The 24536-nt window shown below is 33.9% G+C and overlaps 2 protein-coding genes across 2 annotated transcripts in view; one reads left to right on the forward strand and one right to left on the reverse strand.

The window, feature by feature from the left end:
• The window catches only part of LOC150103264 (cytochrome b5-like), a 57192-nt gene that overhangs the window by 5121 nt on the left and 27535 nt on the right, over positions 1–24536 (forward strand). The window lies entirely within an intron of this gene.
• Positions 40–23128, reverse strand: LOC150103265 (uncharacterized). The gene is made up of 5 exons (XM_090397853.1): positions 22283–23128; positions 14820–15012; positions 4948–5073; positions 2067–2152; positions 40–305 (listed from the first exon to the last, which is right to left on the reverse strand). The coding sequence occupies exons 1-4, from the start codon at positions 22993–22995 to the stop codon at positions 2117–2119; spliced, it is 1068 nt and encodes a 355-aa protein (XP_090253979.1). The 5' UTR covers positions 22996–23128; the 3' UTR covers positions 40–305; positions 2067–2116.

Below are 24536 nucleotides of genomic sequence, written 5' to 3' on the forward strand. Positions count from 1 at the left end.
GATGTGATACACATGAGACGAGTAAATTTTAAAAATGACCACATTTCAAAATTTGGCACAAAGGCCTTTTTAATGACAGCAATAGATGTTATGATTACAATTAAAATTTTTTCAAGGAAAGAAAAAACAAAAACTAAGTTCACACATCACGCTTGGGCAGTGTAACATCGAATATATTGTAACCTGTGAGTGGCAGAGTATAGGCGGCAGTGACGTCAAACATCTGTTGCTGCAGTTTCCTTACTTGCGAGCCCACGTGGAGTAAAGCCAGCTCAGGGTGAGGATATATCGCAGATGTTATCAACCTAAAATAAAACAGCAAGAGGAGATTATGTTAGTTGCGCTATCTTTATCTTTAACAGGAAGAGAGAGAATCTTCCGCTTTTACAATATAAACAAAATATGCCGAAAAACAACAAGAAAAATAACTTAATGAGATTACATTAACAAGTAACGTACTATTTTTGGATAAACATTAAAAACTAAATAATCTCAGAGAAAAAAAACACAAAGAAAAATCGCAATCATTATATTGGTCGGATAGAAAAACGATCCCATAAAAGTCCCATAAATAACTTCATCCTATAGACTTCATTCTTTCGTTATTTTCTAATAAGACTTATATTGGCTTAAAGAAGACAATCAATGTTGTATTTACATTTAAATGTAATTTAAATTTTCATTCAGAAAGCATTTTATTCAACGTAACTTCACAAAAATGATAAAAAAAGAAATATCACTATAACGAAAGGAAATTTTTTAATTTTAAGAATCTGTTTCTTATTGAAACAGGAGTAATTATATATTCATAACATAATCATCCAATTAATATATAAAAATAGATCCACAATGATCTCCATCAGAAACACTCCATCATGCAAAAATTTCCATTAGAAACGCTCAATGCTTATGCTTCTGTAATTCATTTAATCGTTTTTTTTCTACATCATATTGCCCGATCTCCACCGACAACTTTTATCTCTTTGTTTCTTTCTTTTTTATGTTGACCATATACGCGAGAGGTTGGGGGATCAGCTTATAGAACGTTATTATAGTGGTGGGCAGAGAGTTGAGAAAGAAGAATTCTGTCCACGTTTTATTTGAAGATTCGTGTAGTGTATTGTATTATATTCCTTCTGACAGTCATTACAGTGAAGCCTGTTCCAAAGGACAACAGTAGAAGGAATGAAAGAGGAGAAAAATAAATTTGTTCTGTGAGTTTGGAATTAAACTATGAAGAAATGTTGGATGGTTGCTGCACGCATTTCAATGGATTTATTACAGATAGTAAATCACTGATGCTACTTCAGATGAACAACTACGATGGAAATATTTATAGATGTATGCAGCGAAAATGAAACGTGTGTAAAAGTGGGCGGAATCAATTGGTAAGAAGGTGAATCGTTCCATTTTTTAAAATTCAGAATTCTTAATTTTCTCTAAATTACAAAAAAAAAAAACTTTTTTCTGAACTAATTTATTTTGAATTTAATTTTTATTATTTGAATTTGAATTTTGAAATGTTAATTTATTTCACTAAAAAGCATCTTTTAATTGTAAACAAGATTTACTATGCAAACATGGTTAGGATATCGAATTTGAAACAAATAACAAATAAAGTGAAGTACGTCACTGCCCGAGAGAGAGAGAGAGAGAGAGAGAGTACATCATTTATAGCTCATTTCAAGCGAACTGATCTCTGCAAAAACCTTAGCGACTTCCTTACCGTTGTCTCGTATAACTCACTCATCCGATGTTAGATAAGTTCTTGAGTTCCAGGAATCCAAAGGCGATAATAAAATTTTGAATTCAAGACAATGAGAATTAAACTGCGTATTTTTATGAACTGTAAGAAATTTCCTAGTGGAGAAAAAACACACAAAATGTGCTTCTGTTGGAGGGGATGAAAGAAATACAGCGAATCACTGAAAACAAAGTATGATTCCAAAACAGAAGTGCTCTAGGAATATTGTAGCTTTGGAATACAGAAATCGAATCCGATTTATAAATTATGACGGATTATCAAAGTTAAAAGTAGTATATTCTTTATTATTCATTTTACTCACCTAAGTGATAATTTGTGAAATTTGGAAGCTCTGATTTTTCGGTTGCGGATTTAGAGCCTCCTGATAGGTGTTCTTGCTCGCATAGCCTACAAGAAAAGAAACAAATAACATTTTTATCAATGTTTTATAAATAACGTAATTCGTCATTATATTAATATTGTTTAATATCGGTTTAATATGAAAAGATTTAATATCAGACGATTAAATCAAAGGCGAATTGTACTAAATGCCTATAAATTGCTTAGATGACGTCTGCTCAACATTTCTGCGTGCAGCCTGGTGACATGTGATTAATTCTTTGATAAAATTGTTTGAACACGCAGTTACGAAAATAAAACTACACTTTGGACTAGAGTTACCTTCCGTTTTTTTTCTGTTTCAGAATAGAAAAATAAAATAGCCATTCGTGTTTTATATCAAGATATCGATCTAAAATGACCGTAGTTGGTTCATTTCAAGGTGCACAGTTTTTTTTTTCTTTGTAATGTTTTTTTAAAACCAAGTAATATTTATACTGCTGTTCAAAGCGCAACGGGAATGAGTGATTTTTGCACATTCTATCATACACATTCTTTCAATATTGTTCAAGCATTAAACCATCTTTACTTCCTTTAAGTTGAAATTATTTCCCTATCGTTTATTTCCTCAAACAAGCTTTATATCTCTATTTCACTTGAACCTTCCATTTCTCTCAAATTTCTTTAAACTGAATGCCTCTGCTGCTGCTTTGTAAATCTTAGTTTTCTACTTTTACAATGTGTTATGCCAGCCTTTTATTTATTTATTTATTTATTTATTTATTTATTTTTGGAAAACTTTTAGCGTATATGAAGCACTAACCCAACTCGTTGGTTTTTTATGATTATAAAAATATTTCGGAAATATCAAAATTATTAGCCCAAAGATACAAGATAAAAAATTACCACTGATCCCAACTAACATAAAAAAACGAGCATAAAATATCTATTACTAAAGTATAAACCCGAAAGGCTTCAATTTGACATATGTATCTTATTCCAAATGTATTACAATAGAGGTTATTACGGAACCATATTTTATAACCAAATAGAGAAAGAAACTTAAAAGTTTCGAAATTTGCCAGAGAGATTATGAGAATATAACCTTCGGCATCTGAGCTAACTTGGTATGCACTACTTTAAAGACACGAGCTCTTCCCAGCAGCCCGTGTATTTGCCTTTTATCAATGCTTCCATTAGGCTTCGCTGGCCTGACAGCTGTTTCGAACTGTTGGTTCTCATTAGAGACCAGGAAGAAAGTTAAAGAGAATAAAAACTCCCTGTTTAATATCTCAGTCATCTGGTTTATTCCTAGTCATTTCTATCATCTCTTTGAAGCTCGGTAATTGGCCTTTCTTTCAAAGACTGTAAGCCAAATTCTGTTTGGTCTCCCTCTTAATCGTCTTCCACCAATGATTCCATTCAAGACTATATTTGGAAATCTTTGAAAGGACGTTCTCTGGAGGTGTCCAAACTATCTTAATTGCTGTTTACGAATTATAACTATGATATCTTCTCTGTAGTTTAATTCGTGTTAAAAAAATAATAAAAATCAACTAACGCCTTTTATTCCCTAATAGGGAGTAGGCGAGGCCTTTATACCCTATCTAGCTTTTGGAGACTGAGTGGGCAGTTCAATTCCCACCAGTAGCCAATCAGAGATAGCTGGCCCATGTCTATCACTAATTATAGCAGCCACCGATGAAGAGGCTGGCAAACAAGTGCTGCCATCTCTTGGTACCTAACCCTAACAAGATATGTCACTGTCTGAAATGATGTGGGTACTACGGTCGATTTTCTTGAGTTTACGGGATGAAAAACCCGCTTGCCTGTGCCAGAGATCGACTAAACTCGGGAACCAGTCGAAGATAGGCTTAGAAAAAGTTCCTCCAGTCAGCGACTAGACTAGAACCTAGGTCTAACTTCAAGCGGCCAAGCGCAGAGGACGCAAGCGCCACTTCCACTGAGCTACACTTCCACCGAGGCCTTTTAATTCGTGTTTGACTTGCTTATTTGTTTTGTGTTCTGACCAATGAGTCTTATTTTTTTTCCTTAAGCATTTCATTTCGAATGTTCTGATTTTCTGTATTTTTTTTTCTGATTGAGTTATCCAAATCTCGGCCGCATACGTTGTATAATATAGTATAATAATAATGGTTTTATAGTATAATAGTGGGTATAATAATGATTTTATAGAGTTTTCGTTTGAGTCTTTTTGAAATGCTGTTATTTTCCCATATTTTGTTTAATTTATTCATATTACACCATCCTTCGTTAAGTCTGTATTTTACTGTTTCTGTGTTGTCGAGGGTGTGAGTAATGAGACTGCCAAGATATGTAAATTGCTTTGCTTGTTCAAATATGTGATTTTTTAAGTTTATTGAAAAATTTCCCTCACCTCTTCCTATTTTCATTGTTTTTGTTTTGCTTAGATTGATTTTCATTCCAAATGTTTTGCACTCTTCATTTAATTTTTTTATCGTTTTTTCCAATTGTCCTTTAGATTCTGCAAGAATAATAATAATATTATCTGCATATTTAATGTAGACGATATTCGTGCCAGTTATTTGTAGACTCGGTTCTTCAGCTATGGATTTGAATATTTCTTCAAGATAGATAATAAATAAATTTGGTGAGAGTGGGTAACCCTGCATGACTCCTTTGTTTCTAATTTTATATCCTTGTAATTCTTGATAGATTCCATTTCTTAATTCCCGTCTAAATATTACAAAAAAGGAAGGCGTCGGGAAGCCTTTCTTAAAATAATCATAAATTATAATTAACTCCACTTTTTCAAGAAAATAATACCAAACACTGTGTGATTTTTAACTGGTTAATATTGATTAAATAAAAACGTCTCTCACCTGCTCTAATCCGCTCACGTCACTCATCTCGGTCCTCAAATTCTTATACCGGCGGCGCGACGTGTCAAGCTGCTCCGAGGCGTCGTATAAATTCCGTTGTACCTCCTCATACTGGGACTGTAGATCCTATAGGAGAAAAGAACAGTGCACTGAAATTAATGAAAGGATAAAAACTATTTTTAATATGAGATAAAAATCTCAGATGAGGTTTTTATCTCATATCCTTAGTATGATGTAGATGGCGCTTTTAAATCATGACGTTGTTTCATGATTTAAAAATGTATTCATTACATTTATTCAACTAAATAATTCTAGAATTATTTACCATGCATTATCAAAGTTTATTCAGAGCAAAAGTAAATGCTGTCCCTAACTTTCTACTTATATATTATTGGATATTAATTAGATTAATAATAAACATGTTTCCTAATAATAATCTAAGCGAGCAAGAAACCGATTACAAACACAATTCGAAAATAGTGTGTTTCGCAACACAGTTGTGAAAACACCTCGTTATAATTGTGTACAATCATAAAAGCATACCTTTTATGACCTTGCTGCAAAACAAACCTTTTTATAGTGACACCGTTCATTATCACAACAGTTAAACCTAAAGCCATTTTCAAAAGGCGTAAGCATTTATGAGTCGTTTGTCTGCTGACCGTAGGCAAGTTATTCTGGGACCCTGAATGGATAAATTTTATTGGGATTGTTTTTGTAATCCTTAGAAAAACCTATTGACCTATTCGAGTTTATGTTTCAATCAGACTAAGCGCAAAGGTCGAAATGTGCCAACATTATATATTTCAATAACTCTCCAATTGACTCGATGGAATTTAATAAAAAATTAAGATTCCGGTTAAGTCGGATTATTTTTACTGGTAAACTTTTGGCAAAATGATTCGAAATCATAACAATTCTTCACTAGAAGATTAGAATCTAATTATAATTAAATTTTATATTTAGGATATCCATTAAAATCTGACGAATTCGTTCGGTTTTGGTTCCAACCAGACCATTTTGTGTGGTTTCAAATTTAGACAAAACAAAAGTACATAAGTCTCGTAAGTCTGGAGGACACATAAGCCAAAAAAAAAAAAAAAAACAGCTACTTGTCATTGACAAGCTACAATTTTTGACACGCACGTTTGATTTTCATAGACCCCTCATTATTATAAAAAAATTTTGAGTAATGTAATTGTTAACCTGGTTGATATTTCAATGGGTCTATTCAAATTGCAACCTCTAAACAATTTGAAATTGTGTTGTATTTAAACTATTCCATTGAAAGATTCTGCTGAGCATACATAATCTCTCTCTCTCTCTCTCTCTCTCTCTCTCTCTGTGTGTGTGTGTGTGTGTGTGTGTGTGTGTGTGTGTGTGTGTGTGTGTGTGTGTGTGTGTGTGTGTGTGTGTGTGTGTGTGTGTGTGTGTGTGTGTGTGTGTGTGTGTGTGTGTGTGTGTGTGTGTGTGTGTGTGTGTGTGTGTGTGTGTGTGTGTGTGTGTGTGTGTGTGTGTGTGTGTGTGTGACATCCTATCTTGCTGAAAGTTAATTATATGTTTCATCCATCCAGTGTAGAATCATATGTGTCGTCAAAATGGTTAAATGGTCCGTTTTTGAAACGATATGATTTCTTCCCAGCTTGATCAAATTTAATGAACGTTGGTATTCTAAATACTACATTACATAATATTTAAAGTTAGTATCAGGATTAAATTTTGTAGTTTCAGTTGGACCATTTTCATAACCAAATTATACAAAACAAAATAAAGTCTTTCTATAATTGTATATACCCAAAGACAGCTCAAGATTCAGATGTTCAAAATAAAATCTTGACAATGAATATTATCGTTATAAAAGAATGATATTATGAAACGCATGATTGTTTTCAATCATTGGATTACTTATTGGCTAATATACCGTAGATTTTGCGTAATTGCACCATTATAAATGAAATTACAAATTTCTTGAATAATGAAACAATTCAACGGATTATAAGACCTCCGACACTTCAAAAATCACTGTTTCATCCATCCAGTGTAGAATCATTAAACAAAATTGATTCATATGGATGTTTTCTGATGGTACATCTTAATTCCGAAATGTTATTAGGTTCTACCCAGCTAATACGGAGTTATTGCAATAGTTCAATATAATTTTGGCATGTATTGTATTTTTGTGTCCCAACAAATGTAACAATTGCAAGTGCCAAATTTCAATAAACTCCGTACACTCAGAGTCCTGGAAATGTTTTCTTCCAGATGAATAAAACAAATCTAAGAGGTACTTATTCATTTTTTGAAACTTCCTTAAAAAGTTTATTTTTTTTAAAATCTAGAAATCTACTTGTGCAGAACAGATTGCATAGCTATTGTGCAAATTAAATTTAAATAAAAATAGTTAAAAATCAGCTTAATCCGATTCGCATTTTCAGATTAAAATTTAAATAAATGATAAATATTCCTCCATGGCACCTCCATGGAGTCAAAAGACTCGTCGTGGGAGGTCCAATAATATCAACACTTAACCATCAATTCCTGTCATATTATACTTTGAACCTATTCACCAACAAAGCATTCACAACTGACTGGCAATCTATTCTACTCATTTACCATTCTCCAAACAAAACATCTACTCCTGACGCCCTTGCTAATTACACTTTTACTTAATTTCCGACATGATACATAGTTTTTTCCACATTGAAAAATTTCCTCCTTAGTAATCCTATTAAACCCCCTAAGCAACTTACATGTCACTATCATAATCCCTAATCCAACTATCAACCTACCTCTGTGCAAATCTTCAATATCTCTCCTCATACGGAGCATCCCACAGACCTGTCACCATTTTGGTCACTCGCCTCTGAATCCGTTCCACATCTACAAGAAGCCCAGGCGACAAAATCTGTGCGAAATAATCCAGATGAGGCCTTATAAAGAGGAACAATGGCCTGCTTATCTCTGCTGCCAGAGTGTTCTTCAATGAGCAAGTAATCCTATGTGTTGTTTTAGCCACTTTTTCGATATGTCCTCAGAACTTCAATTCTAATCCACCAACACACCCAAATCACTGGCTTCGTCAATTTCCGGGAATATAGTTCCATCAATATGGTACATAACTGTTAATCTTTTCATCCCAAAATACTTACTTTGTCATATTAAACTGATATCCTTTCTTCTTTGTTCATACTGCCAATCTATTTAAATCATCCCGTAACATGTCAACATCATCTTTATTGGCTGTTGCTCCACCTAATTTTGCATCATCTGCAAACAACTAAATAATTTTCTTAGATCATTTCCTATATCATTAATGTAAAAATTAAATAGCTGTGGTCCAAGCACAGAGCCCTGTGGCGCACCACTAGTTACAGGCCTTCTATGGACCTCCTGAATAAAGTAATGTGTGGTTTCTTTCCATCAACCGCCCTCTTATTCACATCACCGACTTCATGGTTATCCCCTTTTGCTGTAATTTTTGTCCCAGAATTCTTCCATGCGGTATCTTGTTAAACGCCTTTACGAAGTCCACCAATATTACCGTGTAGCCGTTACCTTTATTCAACTCAGCTGCCACTTATAAAGAGTAAGTTAATCAACATTACCTACATGCTATGTCCAAATACAATATCACATTCCAAGTTTAAAATTAATTTAATGTATCTTAACTGATGCACATATAAGATTATTTCAGTCTCGTGCATGGGAAATTTTAAATCCATTTCAAGGCCGCATGACTGGATGTTGTGAAAGTATTCTTTCCAAAATACGGAATAAGATAATGATAACGTAACAAAATATTTTAAAGGAATGACGCCTTCATAGAGCTGTTGGAAGTACAAAACAAGCACCTTTCGATTGGAAAAGATCCGTTTTCGATTCTCATTCTCTTGTCATGACCCATAACATGACATGATATGCATGAGGAAAATCCTACCAAACAAACAAACCAACCAGAGAACACACACACACAGGTAACAGACGAAAATATGGCGGTGTAGCGTAGGTGGATTGTGATGTGTTGTATAGCACAGTGGCTTGCATGATGAGTCGAGTGACCCCATAGAGGCAGCACCAAATAATAATAATAATAATTTGAACACAGACGTACACTGATGACTGAAGTAAAGATGATACCTATTGAAGTTTGGCGAATTCATTAATGAACTATTACTTATAAATTTTGTACGCAGAACTGATATCCATTTTATCGAATATTGAAATTAAAACACCTCTTATTATATCATTCGGAAATGCTCTTTTTTTAGATAATTGCCTAGGTGCTAATTCGGCCATTTTGTTATTATTGAAGATATGTGATAGAAAACCGAATCTGAAAAAAAAAGGTAACATGGCTGTCACAATCTTTACTGCAAGCTAAGTTTTGAACCAACCTAAGTATATTTCATCGATAACTTTAAACTCACATTTACACTTGAAATAGAGAAAAAATGTTGTCTTCATCACCATGTGCATGACGGGTTGCCATGCAAGAAATAAACAGCTATCCACTGATAGGCAAATACACATCTCCATTGAACTAGCAATTATTGGGATCGTGTTATTTTTAGCTGTGATCTGACGTATACAGTTGTATGACATAGGATAGTAATGCAGCCAAAAGTGTTGGCAGGTACCCGAAGAAGGAATGATGAAATGCCATGCCTATATTAAGATACTTCAAACTCATATATTTCTCTGAATAAGGGAACTGCTTATTATATAAGTTATTGCTTTGATGAAAATTTTCGGAAAGAGAGATAAGAATTATACCTGTGAATTGCGAATTCGATGACGAAAAAATTATATAGTTTCATATTTCCTAATGAGAATTCTGTTAAGAATTTTTACGTATGTATCTAACAAATTATCAACCTAGTGAGGCTGTGGATATAAATATTTCCTAAACATGTGGAAATGTAGTTTCTTCTATAAACAACCTTTTTTTTTCTTTGCCTATATTCTTCAGGCATCCTTCACCTTCCTCAATGCTTGATCTAAAAATAAAAATTACTAAGAACGCAGGAATGCAAAAAGTACCTTTTCAGAAAGGCTACAGCTGTTTTTTACAGCAAGTCAAAAACTTTTTTTTATTGCTGGATCATTTACTTACGTAACTGGGCTGAATCATCCAACTGACGTAAATTTCCTGTTCTCATTTGTTGCTAGAAATGTTTTTTTGTAAAACTTATACTGTTCTATATTGATTCCAAGAAAATATTTGAGAATAACCAGCTACAAGGGTAAAAAATACATGCATTCATATGCATTTACTATTAGCCAACTCTTTTAGTCTTTTGAATGGATGATGGAAATGGAGAATGATACAATTCTAAACTCACTTTTATTTAAAAAGCAAGCACTCTCACATCTAGGATTTTAAACTTTCTGAATGTTTTCATTAGAGAGGTGCAAATAGAAAAGTTCACCAGTTCCCCAAACAAAATAAAAAAAATTATTGTCACATTTATTTGTTTCATTACATTATCAATGCAAGTTAATACGCAGCAAAGTGTATTAAACATAACAGAAATTATTATTATTATTATATCTCCAGGGAGTCAACTCATTGAGGGAGAACTGTTCGACTCACTCACGGTTTTGTGAGAGAAAAATCTACCTCTCACCCCTTTTTTAACCGCACACAAACTTAGCTTCCATGAATGTTCCTTTGTCCTCTTTCCACCATATAATGAAAAATTTTATCAAACTAGTTCTTATAACGCCCTCTCAAAAGTATATAGACCTATATCACCTCGCTTTCTCCTGTCTACCAGTGTCTGCAGTCCACATCTATCCTCGTAGTCTACTTCCATAATCCCGATATCATTTTTATAACTCTTCTTTGCAGCTTTCCACAGCTTCTTTATCCCTTTGGACGCCAGAAGACAAAATCTGCACATAGTAATCTAGATGCGGCCGTATCAAGGTCTTGTAATGATCTAATGCAATGTAATGAGGCAAAATGACTTCCATATCCTTACATTTCAATGTTCGTTTCAACGTCGCAAATTAACCTCTGGGTTATACTTGCAATTTTGACTATGTGATCATTGCATAACAAGTGCATAACTTTACACTTGATAACATTGAAATTAGATAATTACTCATTCATCACCTAGATTCCAATGTAGTAAAAGTATACACTGTGTTGTAAATGATACATATACATGTTTTCTCACATCTTAGTACACCTTTGGTTAACATTCGTAGTAGCAACTGCTACTCCTATTACTTTTCTCAGAAGGCGATCCACTAAATGATGAGGCACCGTTAAATTACCCTACCAAAATGGCAGCCAGTTCTACCAATTTTAAATATAGTAACTACCATTGTAACTCTTACAGTAGGTGTTCTATTGGACTCAAATTGGAACTTTGTGCTGTTCTCTTACTTTTTCACACCATTTCCTCAAACCATATCGCTACATGATGCATTATCGTGTTGGTACTTTGTTATATTTACAGAACCGCCACAAGGTGGAAAAACATTCTCCGGAATGATAAAATTTTCGATGTTTTTCCTCCTCCAACACTACAGGCTGCAGATCCAATCCCAGAGTGGATTGAAACCTGCAGCGGGTTCGGATCCCGACGTGGGGATGGATGATTGTGATTTTTGTCACAATCATCCATCCCCACGTGATTTATGATTGTCCTGAGGTGAGAAATGAATTGCATCCCCTGGTGTAAGATCACCACCCCGCTTATTGGAGACCTGAAATAGCATGAAAATGGCTTGAAAACAAAAAAAAATCAATAAAATAAAAAAACAATCCTCAGCCCACCCACAGTACTATTGTACTGCAGTTTACAAATAAACCTTTCGTGGGTGGGAGCCACATAAAAAAGGCAGTTTATGTCTCATTGAATGTTTCTTGTCTGACTACTCTGATTATGCTACAGTCGCAAACAAACTGATTGATGATTATGGTTGATTACAGTCTATGATGATAACACTTCACTGGAAGTCGGTTTATCCTAAATCATATCTCATTTAGCATGAATTCTATGAATTTACACTTTGTAGTTCCACTTGGTTTGTGATTGGTACGAAATATTCAAGAAAAATAGAGAGCATCTGTATAAATAACGTTTGCAACGTAGTGCAAGTATCTTACTAATAATCTTGGAGGCTCGAGATGACCCACCGGTCATCTCGAGCCTCCTTAGCTTAGTCAGTATAGACGAAGTACTTTGGTCGGAAAGACCTGGGTTCGATTCGCGTCAGTGGAGTGAGGAACCTTTATCTGGCCTCTTTCAACGAAAGGAATTAGCCGGTCCTATATGGAGGTAGGGTTTTTTCCACCCGGAAACTCGGGTTTTTCTTCCCCCAGAACAGGCTAACCGGCCCCGTGAACTCACATGAATACACCCCAGCCATATGCCGGTCCCGAGCCCGGATAAAATTGCGGAAGGTTGGGGAAAGCAATGGTGAACTACCCTGTAAAAATCTCACAGGAACACTTTGTGGACAATGTCTACAAAGTCACCTAGGGTCGGAAACGACTGAAGGGGAAAAACCACCACTATATATCGTCTCATGTAAGAGGATTAATATATGTAAGTAGCTGCAGGCCCATTCGAAGTTGGCTGAGTCTCTGAAAAAAAAAAATCAAAAGTGAAATTTCAAAACTGGTTTGGCCATTGTTATCCTGCAATTATGGCAGAAGCAGCTAAGGTAATAAAGCCAGTATTTTATGCCTATTAATTACATGTATTCCTCTAGCCGGAATGTTTGGCTATAAATTTATGACTATTACTGATATACAGTATTTATGAAAGCACACAATATTTAACCATTTTTAATTAAAAGCACGGTAGATGATCTATAGTGAACTTTTATTATAAACATATGTGAAAGGGAATAAACGATATACAGCAAAAGTGAAATAAATATTGAAAGATACAAATTAAAATGTCTGCTTCAGTAAGTGCTATATAAAACATAAGATATATCTCTGTTGCAGTTATTCTATTAATGATAATTTCGTCAAGTAATTTTAGCTGCAATAACATTTTTATTGGTTTTGATTTATTGCAGTTTAAGTGGTTGTTAGTTCATTTAAAACAAGTCAAAGCAAAATGCCAATATCAGAGATTATTATTTTCAAAACTGAACAACTGAGATAAAAATTAAGAAAAAGACTGTCAAGTGATTGAAGCATCTCATGAAAGAGCTACTGATTGATTTATTTCAAAGTTTTCTTCGTGTTATTAATACGCACAACAATTTAGATTAATGGTAACTAAACATACAAACTTATTGTTTTAATACTGACCATATTGTAATGCGTACAAACATCTTACATTCTTTGCCTACCAGTTCGCTAGCAAACTGTCTACCTTTTTCAAGGCGTTGACGGAAAGCATAAAAAAACTAGTAAAGCCAAATTGAAAGGAACATAAAAACGTTGTAAACAATCTAGTAGTTAAGGTTACACGGTAGATGTTCCTTTTTTGAACGTTTTTATGTTCCTTTCAATTTGCATTTACTAGTTTTTTTATGCTCTTCCGTCAACGCCTTGAAAAAGCTAGACAGTTTGCTAGCGAAACTGGTAGGCAAAGAATGTAAGATGTTTGTACGCATTACAATATGGTCAGTATTAAAACAATAAGTTTGTATGTTTAATTTTCAAACGACCAAATATGTTTAATTTAAACAGATTAATGGTAACTGTTATGATCAAAGAAAATGAACAAATTAAAAGTTGAACAGCATTATCTCCCCTGATAACGTTCGATCTTTAGTCAACAGTATTATTCAACAGTAGCAATTATTAACTGATATTTGAAATTGTTTCAGATCTTCTCTATTTGCCTGTTTTGACACTTATTTTCTAAGCTAAAATCACCTGAAAGAACAAAATGATTGTTTAATGATGAGGTCATGCTGTTTTTCAGATCTTGGATTATGCATCCTTTGCCAAAAAAAAGTAGCTCTACATGTAGATCTACTTTTTTGTCGGATAGCTTGACATAGATAGAAAGAAAATGAGATTGGGATTGGCTGAATTACAGCAAATCAAATCAAATAAGAATTAATGCAAATGTATTATGTCTGTTAACTACGTGTGTTCTACTGGCAGTGTCTGCTTAGCAGGAGACAAAAACCAGAGTTGCCGGGAGATTAATCGCCATCCCCATCCCTTATTATAATAATAATAAAGTAGAAATATTGTTGTATTATTTATTTTCTGACCTCCTTAGTCCAGTTTCGAAGACGACACGTCGTGAATTTGCTTTTCGGTTGTAAAGACCTAAGCTTGATTCCCGTCGCAGTATGAGAAGAACAATTATAAGGTGTTTTTTTTTTTTCAACTGAAAGCGAATAGTCTGTCTCATACAGAGGTGGCGAGTTTGTTTGTTTGTTTATTTTTCCTCTGAAAAATCGAGTTTCTCATTCAGCGAAATAGAAGAAACTGTCCCAGCGAACACACACGTGGCTACATCCGTAATATACAGTCTCTGCCATTGTCAGCTGATCCAGAGGAATAGGATTAGTAAACATGCCAATGCTTAATTACAAGCCAATCCCAATAGAGATTGAGAATAATGCGAGGGAAGAGAAGAAGATTACTAAATATTTTTTTCTCCCTATAAAGAGAAAAACTGGTTAAAAGCATACATTGTTGGCATATGATAATTACCGAATTTTAATTCGAAGTATACTTTACTGAGCCAGGGACAGGTGGAGGAGCCAAGGAACTGTTTATGGAACAGGATTAATAGTCCAAAGGGAAAAAAGAACATTGATTGATTTTGTTAATAATGAAACTAAGCAATTCTGGTATTAAGCTTGCTACGAAATGACATCTAACGGCAAAGCTAGGGACTCCTATAATTTAAGGGCTAACTTCGGCTTAAACTCACCGCTAATTGCTTAGCCTGCTTCTTGACGATTTTCTGCAGCTCCTCGTTGTATTTAGTGGTGTCATCCACTAGCAGGCTCAACCCAGTCACTTCTGTCTGCATCCTGTTCTTGACACCAGTCTCGGATTTCAGCTTAATTTCGGTATCCTCCACCTGCCTGCTCAGTGTGTCCATCTTGGATTGTATTTGGCGGCTGAAACAGAATATTAGTGCTGTTAAGCTATATCTATCTTAGAGTGTTGTTCATTCGGTACTTTAAGTGCCATAAAATTTGGTTGATGTTGATGACAAGGAAATAAAATTACAATTCTGTAGACTACTCAGTTACTGAAAGGTAGCGCATTTATTAGCTAAACTCTCAATTTGTATATAGAGGTCGATTCGGGATATGATATACGATATGCACATTTTCGTATATGCAACTATTAGACCGTGGCAAAGACCTAGTGAATGCTTCATTCCTTCGATAAATTTGTTCGGATTTCTCTTTAATGTATAAACGTTTATCATAAATGTTCTCTTTCCACTCCTGGTAATGCATATCACCTATCAAGATGCAGGCTACTGGCCAATCACTATTATAGCGAGTCCACCAACTTGAATACTGCTTCAAATTCCAGTTATTCTATATAATATTAATACTAAAATTTATCTTTAAATTCTCTTTATTGTTGAAAGTGTTAATTATTTATTCAATAATATTAATATTATATATTAATTAGTTAATACGTGCAATATGCGTACATATAGTTATTCACTAAAGGTATATTTCAAGCAATTTTCTTATAAAATGTACTTCGAAAAATGAAATGCATTTATACGTTGAATTGAGTATTTTGTTTATCCAAAACCAACCTAGTGTAGTAATTTTAAGAATCTGAAATATATTCTGAAATAATAAGACCATAAAAAATAAGAACATGAAAATTTTCGGATAAATCAAGTAATAAGACCATAATTTATTACAAATAAGTTACAAATAAATAATTTATTTTTGAACACTTTTTTTTAAATTCTCACTGAGAAAGTTAACCTAATGGATATACATTAGCTCGAAATGAGAAAAGCAAATGCTGAACATGTTTCGTGTTATTTATAGAGCAGCAACTAGACTGCTATTTTGCTCTAGTCCCCTTTCCTCTTGTACAGAATTAGTGATTCATGACACAGAACGTTCTCTCTGACATTGCCAATTACTTGACTAGAATTCCAGCTAAAAGTACCGGAAAGAAGTGAATAAAGCCAAAGCAAGCAAAAACAAAAAAATTAGTGACATTGCTCATGTAGTTAGAGGTTGCCGTAGGTCAACAGGAATGCCAAAATGCGGAAATGCTTACATTTTCATTTATATAAATTCACAACAGAGAAGTGTAGTTTGCTCTTGAATAACCAGTGGTTGCACATAGTATTTTAAGGTTAATTGCAGTACATTAGGATTTTTGAAATCAGAAATAGAGGTATTTACATGAAATCATATTTTTTAATTTTTTAATTCAAGCAGACACGCATAAGAAATCACTCAAGGCATAATTATCTTGTAAGAATCAATTTATTTATACATCTATTAATTAATTGAATATTCACTTCAAGATTTCGTTACTGTTATCTGTTAATTATATGAAACTATAAGCAATTACATGCTGCATAACATAGCTATGTGTTGTTAGTTGCCTTTGGTGCGCGCAACCCAAACACAAACATCGTATGTGTTCGACTGGAATCTTTAACGAACTGTTCAAAATTTTATTTTTGAACAGTTCGTTAAAATTACTTTACAGATTCTAATAATCAAAATTCATGTGAGCTTATTATTTTTTTAAATTTCTTATCCAAAATAAAACCTGCAAATTTATTATTGGACAATTGGCATTGAGATCATTTAAAATAGTCGAAAATATCTGAAGGTTTCAGACATTTTCGACTATTTTGAATTTTCCTAACAACATATTTTGAACCTTCAGGGATAAAAAAAAATTCAAATATTGTTATAGAATTATTTAACATTTAGAAAAACTCTAATGCTTGATTTCCTCTAGATCTAGATATTCTTAATTTTAATGCCAAGTAGTTTGTCTTTTATCGTACACTGTGAGAGGTGTTTTTTCTGTATATGGATAGATTTGCATAAACAAAAAGGTAGATAAAATCCAACACAATATAAAAGAGAAAACTGCGAAAATAAAAGTTTCTTTATTATCTAAAACTTTTATCGACTTGGTTTAAGTTAGGTTTATCTAAAAATGTGTCTTAATATTATCCTTACTGTAAATTGTTTTGAGCGAAATGTCAAGAAAAGAAAAACAGACTCCAGGCCTGTCATTCACACTTGGATAAAGTGTGAACGACAAGTTTATCCAAGTGATGGCTTGGACTTGTACTTGATGACTTGGATAAACCCAACCATTACTTTTTTCAAAATCTATGATATTTAAGATGCCAAGAGTGTGGAGGGGAAAAAAAAATATATATATATATAAAGGGAGAAAAGAAAACAAAATTTGGAATGCCAGGGAGTTGGACAACTTCACTTCCAAACTACTACATGTATATCTTTAAGAAACGAGTTGGTTATAAATTGAACCATAGCTTATAGCTTATGAAGCAATTCGAAGCCTCAGTTATCAGTAAGTAGATTATGGATAAGACATATTTGTGATCAAGATAACTCTAACAGCAGTTATCAGAAAAAAAGGACGATCCCGTACAAAAATCTGCTAGCATAGATAATGTGAAATAAATATGTAGTACCAGTTTCGGTCATTTTTAGATTAAAAACTATATATATATATATATATATATATATATATATAAACCACTACCCTTCTTACTCAAAAATGACTTGAAAAATACCATGTTTAATCTCTATAGAAGGGGTTCCCCAGATTACCCAACACGTAGCCTGCCTACCCCACTCACCTGGAGTTCTAACATATTATGAGTTTAGAGCCTCTCATGGGTGGGATCGTCGATCTCTGATGTATTCCCATGAGAAAAGTTTAATTTTTAGTAAAAAATAAATTTCTTTTAGTAAAAAAAAATATGCTCCTCAGATTTCATCAGTGATAGGCGACCAAAGTGTTTAAATAACATCCTGTCAATCAAAATAAAGTGACTTGCATATATCTAAAAACTAAGCTTCATATACAGATTGAGTTACGTTGAACTTGCCCACGACCCCTGAAAATACCATTGGTAGTCCTGATGCAAACTACCAAGTGGACTAAGTTGTTGATATCCTTGCTTCTTTTATAGTTTTCAGAATATTTAATATAATCTAAATTTTGAAAATTTTACTTATAATAACCGGATTCTGAATCCTCTGAGACATTTCAAATGCTTTTTTTATTTGTTTTCTTATCTAGTACCTATATGATCTCGTGGCAATGTTTCTGCTTGACTGCTAAAAAAATAATAATAATAAACGGTTATAAGTTTTATTATATTCGCCGAATAAAGCAGTTTAGTAAGTTTTTTTTCAGTCATTCCTCAGTTAATCAATTTTTGTCACAAGTAAATATTCTTTCTTTGAGCGCCATCTCCTATCGAAGGTCGGCAACCACCTTGGCAAATTTTGAGCGATTCTCAGCTACTCTGAACAGTCTCTCAGAGTTCATACCAGTCCACTGTCTGATGTCTGCCAGCCAAGATTTTCTTCGTCTTCCTTGTCCTCTTCTTCCATTTATCTTCCCTTTTATAATCAATTGAAGTATCCTATATTTTTCATTACGAAGTAGGTGACCAAGATATGAAGTTTTCCTTCTTTTTATGGTATCTAAAAGTTCACGTGATTTCCCCATTTGTTCCAGTACTTCCTGATTTGACGTTTTTGCTGTCCATGGGATTTTTAACATTCATCTGTATAACCACATCGCGAAGGCTTCAAGTCTTTTTATTGATGTTGTTTTTAAGGTCCAAGTTTCTGCACCGTACAGCAGTACAAACCATACATAGCATTTAACCATGCGTACTCTAAGCTCTAAGTTTAAACTGCGGTTACACAGTGTTGATTTCATCAAGAGAAAATGTTTTCTTGCCATTTCAATTCTAACTGTTATTTCCATTTCTGGATTGCGATCTTCATTTAACCAGCATCCGAGATATTTAAACTTTGCCACTCTTTCTATTTGTTTCCTATTTAAAGAAAGTGCTAAATTAAAAATTGGTTTCTTACTTATGACCATGAATTTAGTTTTCGCGATATTTATTTTTAATCCCATTTTTTCACTCTCTTTATATATTAGTTCCAAAAGATTTTGAAGATCCTGAATACTGTCAGCCAGAAGAGCTGTATCATCGGCATATCGGATGTTACTGATGATTTCACCATTTACACTAATCCCTTCCTTTCTTCCTTCCAAGACTTTTTGAAATATGGCTTCTGAGTAGATGTGACAGCACACATCCTTGCCTTACTCCTCGTTTGATGTTAATGGAGTCTGTAATAACATCAACTTGAACAGATGCCTTTTGGTTCCAATATAAGTTTTCAATGATTTTGATGTCTTTACCATCTAATCCAATTCTTTTTAATAGTACAATCATTTTAGCATGTTGGACTTTGTCAAATGCTTTCTCGAAGTCGATGAAGCAAATGAATATTTCCTTGTTTTGGGCAATACATTTTTGAAATAAGATCTGAGAACATAAAAGGACTTCTCTTGTTCCCAAGCCGTTTCTGTGGCAGGAACCGCATCACGGATCCTGCCACAGTTGTCTGCCGTATGCTCCTGATGACTTGAAAATCATCGACCAATGAACACAGCTATCACTGACTCTAAGGGTGGTGAGAGAGAGAAAATAAACACAAATTTTCCTAATTTCCAAACGGAGCTCTGCCTACTCTCTTTGAGGAATAACAGAAATTAAATTATTTATTTTTATTTTATTATTTTATTCGGCTTGAATAGACGATGCTATCAGAAATGTAACGATAATATTAGATTAAATTTCTTCTAATTAAGAGAGTAGTTACAGGTTGAAATGTTGGTTGTCCACAACTCAGTGCAAAATACTTGATATAAAAATAACTGTTAATGCAAGTGGAAGAAAAAAGACTAAAATGTTAGAATTAGAACTGTTTTCTAAAGCTGTATTCCTACAAATACACTCTAATTCTAGGTATTCGGTCATATCCTGGGACAGATACTCCTCAAACGTTTGTCTTCTCCGCTATCCCTTATATCAAGCAAAATATGTGTATTGCCCGGAACATTTTTTTGGAAAGAAAGAACGAATTTGTAGGGAGGGACAAGCCTGAAAGGATATATTTATGTACGGTAGAAATAAATCAATTTATATATGCGTGTTCTTTATTAGAAAAAGTTCAAATGTGTGTTGACCATAACCCAATAAATGAGAAACGTGACCATATCATAATAGATGATGCTGGAATAAGGTCGACAATTGAAAGCACGCAGATATGTGTCCGTGATAAATCACAGTAAGCTCATGATCGAAATCACAGCAACTCGATATCATTTGTTATATATTTCACAATTTATTAAAAAAATAAGTATTTATTTTTAGTTACATCTGCATACTTCCAGATCATCCAAAAGTAGCACTGATGGCGCTGGTATCATTCAGTGTATGCCAATAGTAAGATTATATACTATATAAATAGGAACATATGCGTATGAATATAATTAGTAATCATTCTATATTGATTATAGTTAGTTTTATATATTTTTAATTTTATAATTCCTTGAAGACAAAAAAATGGCAAACTATTCTATTATACAAATATTTCTCTGTAGCTGTTCACCTGATTTTATCTCATTGTTGGTAGGTTATATTTTGAGCAAATCAGAATACGGGTCAAGGCTAAAAATCTCAACATGGAACTTCATGAAAAAAAAATGTAATTTAGCTACATTATATGGAGCTAAATTATGTGTTTAGGTTAACGCATTTAAATTATACTTCGCAATTCTTAATAGAGAAAAGTTCACATTTAATTATCTCTGTAAATCTAAATATTTACAAAGATATTAGCCTTAGCACCGAAAACTGCGAAGTTGAGTTAAAGTGATTAAAATAATTTAAAATAGCAATTTAAATTCAAATTACTAAAGTAATTTAAATATTTAAATCGCCATGTTACGAATCGTAATTAAGTGGAAAATGTCAAAAGATAATTGAACTATTGTTGAAATCGTGAAACAAAGATTGATTTAAGCCCAACATTTTGGGTGTTAGGCTCTTTCAGGCTTTCTTAGAAAAGTACTGTCCTTAAAAAGCAATACGGGATATGCCAGTAGTGGGTATCCTTTGGAGACAAATATCACGAGCCACTCATTTTTACCATAGAGTGACTCATAAAAAGAAAACACATGCAATAAACTTCCGTATAAGATAAAAAAGTATAATTAGATGAAATGTATCTAATTATGCTTTCGTTGATGATCGTGTCGATGAATATATATATATATATATATATATAGCCATAAACGCTGACAACAAGAAACTTATTAAACTTAGAAGCGCTTTTCTGAAAGTAAAGATATAATTTCAACATCTTCTGACAACTGTGGTCTTGTTAATTAATTTGTGATTCAAAACCACTTTATAAAGGTAAATTCCAGACATTTATTATTACTGTTAATTTAGCAATATATATACAGCCGTTTATAAATAAATACGATCGAAATGTTCTGTTGCTCGCTTTGATAAGTTACAAGTAGGTCAGGTCCCTACTTCTGAATGCTATTATTTTCGCTATGTGTCGCTAATGTACCATACATGCCAGGATACGAAGTAAATCGGTTTATTTTGAATCGTCGTGCAACCCTATTTCATCTTTGTAACCATAGCGGGCCAGAAGACGAGCATCTCACCGGTCATGAGATCACACAGTAGGAACGCTGGCATCTTGACAAACTTCGCGACCATGAGCATTTGCCAGGAGTTACCACCTGCAAATAATCAGATTCTCTCTCTTCCCTAGACCTTGCTGCATCCAAACTCATAGCGTTCTCTGGAGTTTCTCTTTAGTTACCGAAATGGCACAGTTAAGGCAGTAACAGTTTTATTTCTGGCATCGACTCCAAGAAGAGGCTTTTTTTTTTCTTACAGACGCGGAAGGACTTTTAGAAATCCGTTAAAGGTCATGGGATGGTGTGAGACAAAAAGAAAAAAAAGTACACTTCTGTTTATTGAAAAGTAGAATGATTATTCTAGTTTTCAAGATCACAGCTAAAAACAATCAAACAATAAAATCTAGTTTACTGCAGTTTCTAATATTTTAATCAAGTACTGTTACAATAAATAAAAGCAGTTTAAGAAACCTTTAATATCATAAATAATCGGATATATTTAAACATTTCGTAATATCATGCACGTGCAAAATAACTTATTTCTTTAAAAACTTCTAAAATTATATGTGGATCATTTTTGCCTCTTATTATCGCTACACAGAATAATGTTTGTCAAAGTAAGGCATATACCAAAAAACGTATTCCTACCATTTATCCATCCAGTGGTCGACTTCCTTCGTGTACGAGGGGGTATGCAGATCAAGAGCATCAATATCACTTGACAGCTTCTTGAATTTCAAGTCGTATAAATAATCGTAGTCATCCAACTTATCGAGCCTGCTAAGGGAACTGTAATAATAGGGAGAATAAAGGTAGCTGGAGAGGGGTAGTTCGGGCTTCTTAAAATCGCTCAAGTCGCTAAAAGAGCGAGAACGTTTAAGTTCGGGATAATCTGTGGGAGTGTACAAGTGAGAGGTGTCCATCGGAGTCTTGTAGTACATATAAGTAGAATAAGGATAATAGTAATAGGGATAGTAGTAAGCGGAGGAGTAGGGGTAGTAATAAGAAGAGTAATAATGAGGATAGTTATAGAAATAAACTCTGCGGGGAAGTTTTGACTTGTAAGGTTTTCTTACTAAAAAGGGGCTAAGGGGAGCATAGAGATCGTAATCTGGACGTCTGGGGGAAGAAGACATATAAGTAGGTGTATAGGCATAGGAGCTGGGAGAACGACCTACCAAACGGGAATCTTTAAAGCTGCTAAAACCTAGATCAGCTCGATCAAGACCTAGGTAAACGTTAGATATTGCATCTTTGTATTTCTTCTCGAGGTTATCAAGAGTATTAGAGTAAAGACCTGTACCGTAATAATAATTATCACGGTACATCGAGGTATAAGGGCGCCTGTAAATAGTACTCATGTTTTACGAGCGTGCGATGAAGGGAGGCTGAAAGAACAGATCTATCGGAGCTCACAGACAACCACCGAAAACCAGAGTGTCTCCACAAGGTGATGTGTGCACTTATGCGCCGTCTGGTTTAGGTCGACACCTCAAATCGCTTGTTTTGTTCCGGGATGTTGGCATGTATGACGCTAACCCACCTTCCGAAATATATTTTAGGAAGTGCGCGTGTCCTTGAAGCACGTGCATAACATGAACCTTAAGCTTCTATTTCTTGCCATTAAGGTTATCTAAAAGGCGATTTGATGGAAGGGGAAGAGACTTCTTTTTCTCGTATGATTTGGAATCCTGTTTTCGTTTAAAGCAAGGTTTCAATCTTGAGAGTGTTGAAGTACATACCTGTAAAAGTTCTAAGATTTTCTCATGAAAACCATAATGAAAAAGAATGCAGAACATGTGCAACTTTGTATAGCGACTTCTGTTAATATAAACCGCAACTATATTTGTTAAGTGAGTTTCCCCTCCTAATCCTAATATGTATAATATGATGGCTATGGACTTGCTCGTAAATTACGAAATTCTCAATTTTATTGCTCTAAACGTACTAATTAAATTAATTGGAATATCATTAAATATGAATACAAATTATATGAGAATTATTGCAAGTTTAGCATAATGGCTCTAAAAGATTAGAATTGGCCAGAGCATTCCTAAATGTTGTGGCTAATTCACTATGCTGTGATTTTTAACTATTTTTGTCTCTCAGCACCTTCGGAATCTTAAAATTCTCCTTCTCCTTTCTAAAGAATTATTTTCTATTTTTCAAAAACTATCAGTAATTATTACTATTTATTTATTTAAATGAGCTCCTCTACCAATTTTACGTTGAATAATATATCTAAGTTGCAAAATATAAGTAAAAATGAGAACAAATACCATGACACACAATATATATATATAAACAAACAATTACAGCAACGAAAAAAAAAATTTTAAATTGGGGGAAATGCACATCTGATATTTCCATTGCAAAAAATATCATCAGCTGTACCTTTTTCGTTTACAACTTGTTGGTCACACACACACACACACACACACACACAGAGAGAGAGAGAGAGAGAGAGCATGATAAATGTCCCTTTTTAATGTTCAAGCTGCGTTACATGGTTTTGAAACAAGTTGAATCTGAACGTTCTTTTAAGAATCGAACGTGGCGATCACAGTCAGCACACTTTAGTTCGCAAAGCTTAAACATGGTAAGAAAAATAAATTTTTACAGATTTAGCAGCCTACTTATATGGGCATGAAGGGAGTTTCAGTTTCTTCTGTGTGAAGGAACTCTGTAATTCATTGCAGTATTGGTTGGAAAGACTTTTCGCATCCTCCCTTCTAGAATCCGAAACTTTATAAAGGCTTTTCAATTTAAGGTGAGTTAGCCGGTTTCATAGGAAGGTGGCGGCAAGTTTTTCCTCCTGAAAACTTCGGTTGTTATCCCAAACTGACCAGAAAATGCACTCATCATTTCAGACATAACACAATGCGCTCATAGCTTAAGACGC

This window comes from Typopeltis vanoorti, chromosome 9 (genome assembly GCF_054136105.1).
Source record: "Typopeltis vanoorti isolate ZY-2024b chromosome 9, IOZ_Tvanoo_1.0, whole genome shotgun sequence".
In the NCBI taxonomy this organism is placed as follows: Eukaryota; Metazoa; Arthropoda; class Arachnida; order Uropygi; family Thelyphonidae; genus Typopeltis; species Typopeltis vanoorti.

Bases quoted from the DNA above. Each gene is read 5' to 3' on its own strand.
- LOC150103265 (XM_090397853.1), bottom strand. From the start codon at position 22,995: ATGAGTACTATTTACAGGCGCCCTTATACCTCGATGTACCGTGATAAT. The intron at 15,013-22,282 runs GTAGGAATACGT...ATTCTGTTTCAG, and splicing joins GACCACTGGATGGATAAATG to CCGCCAAATACAATCCAAGA. The intron at 5,074-14,819 runs GTGAGTTTAAGC...TTTCTCCTATAG, and splicing joins AGCAGGCTAAGCAATTAGCG to GATCTACAGTCCCAGTATGA.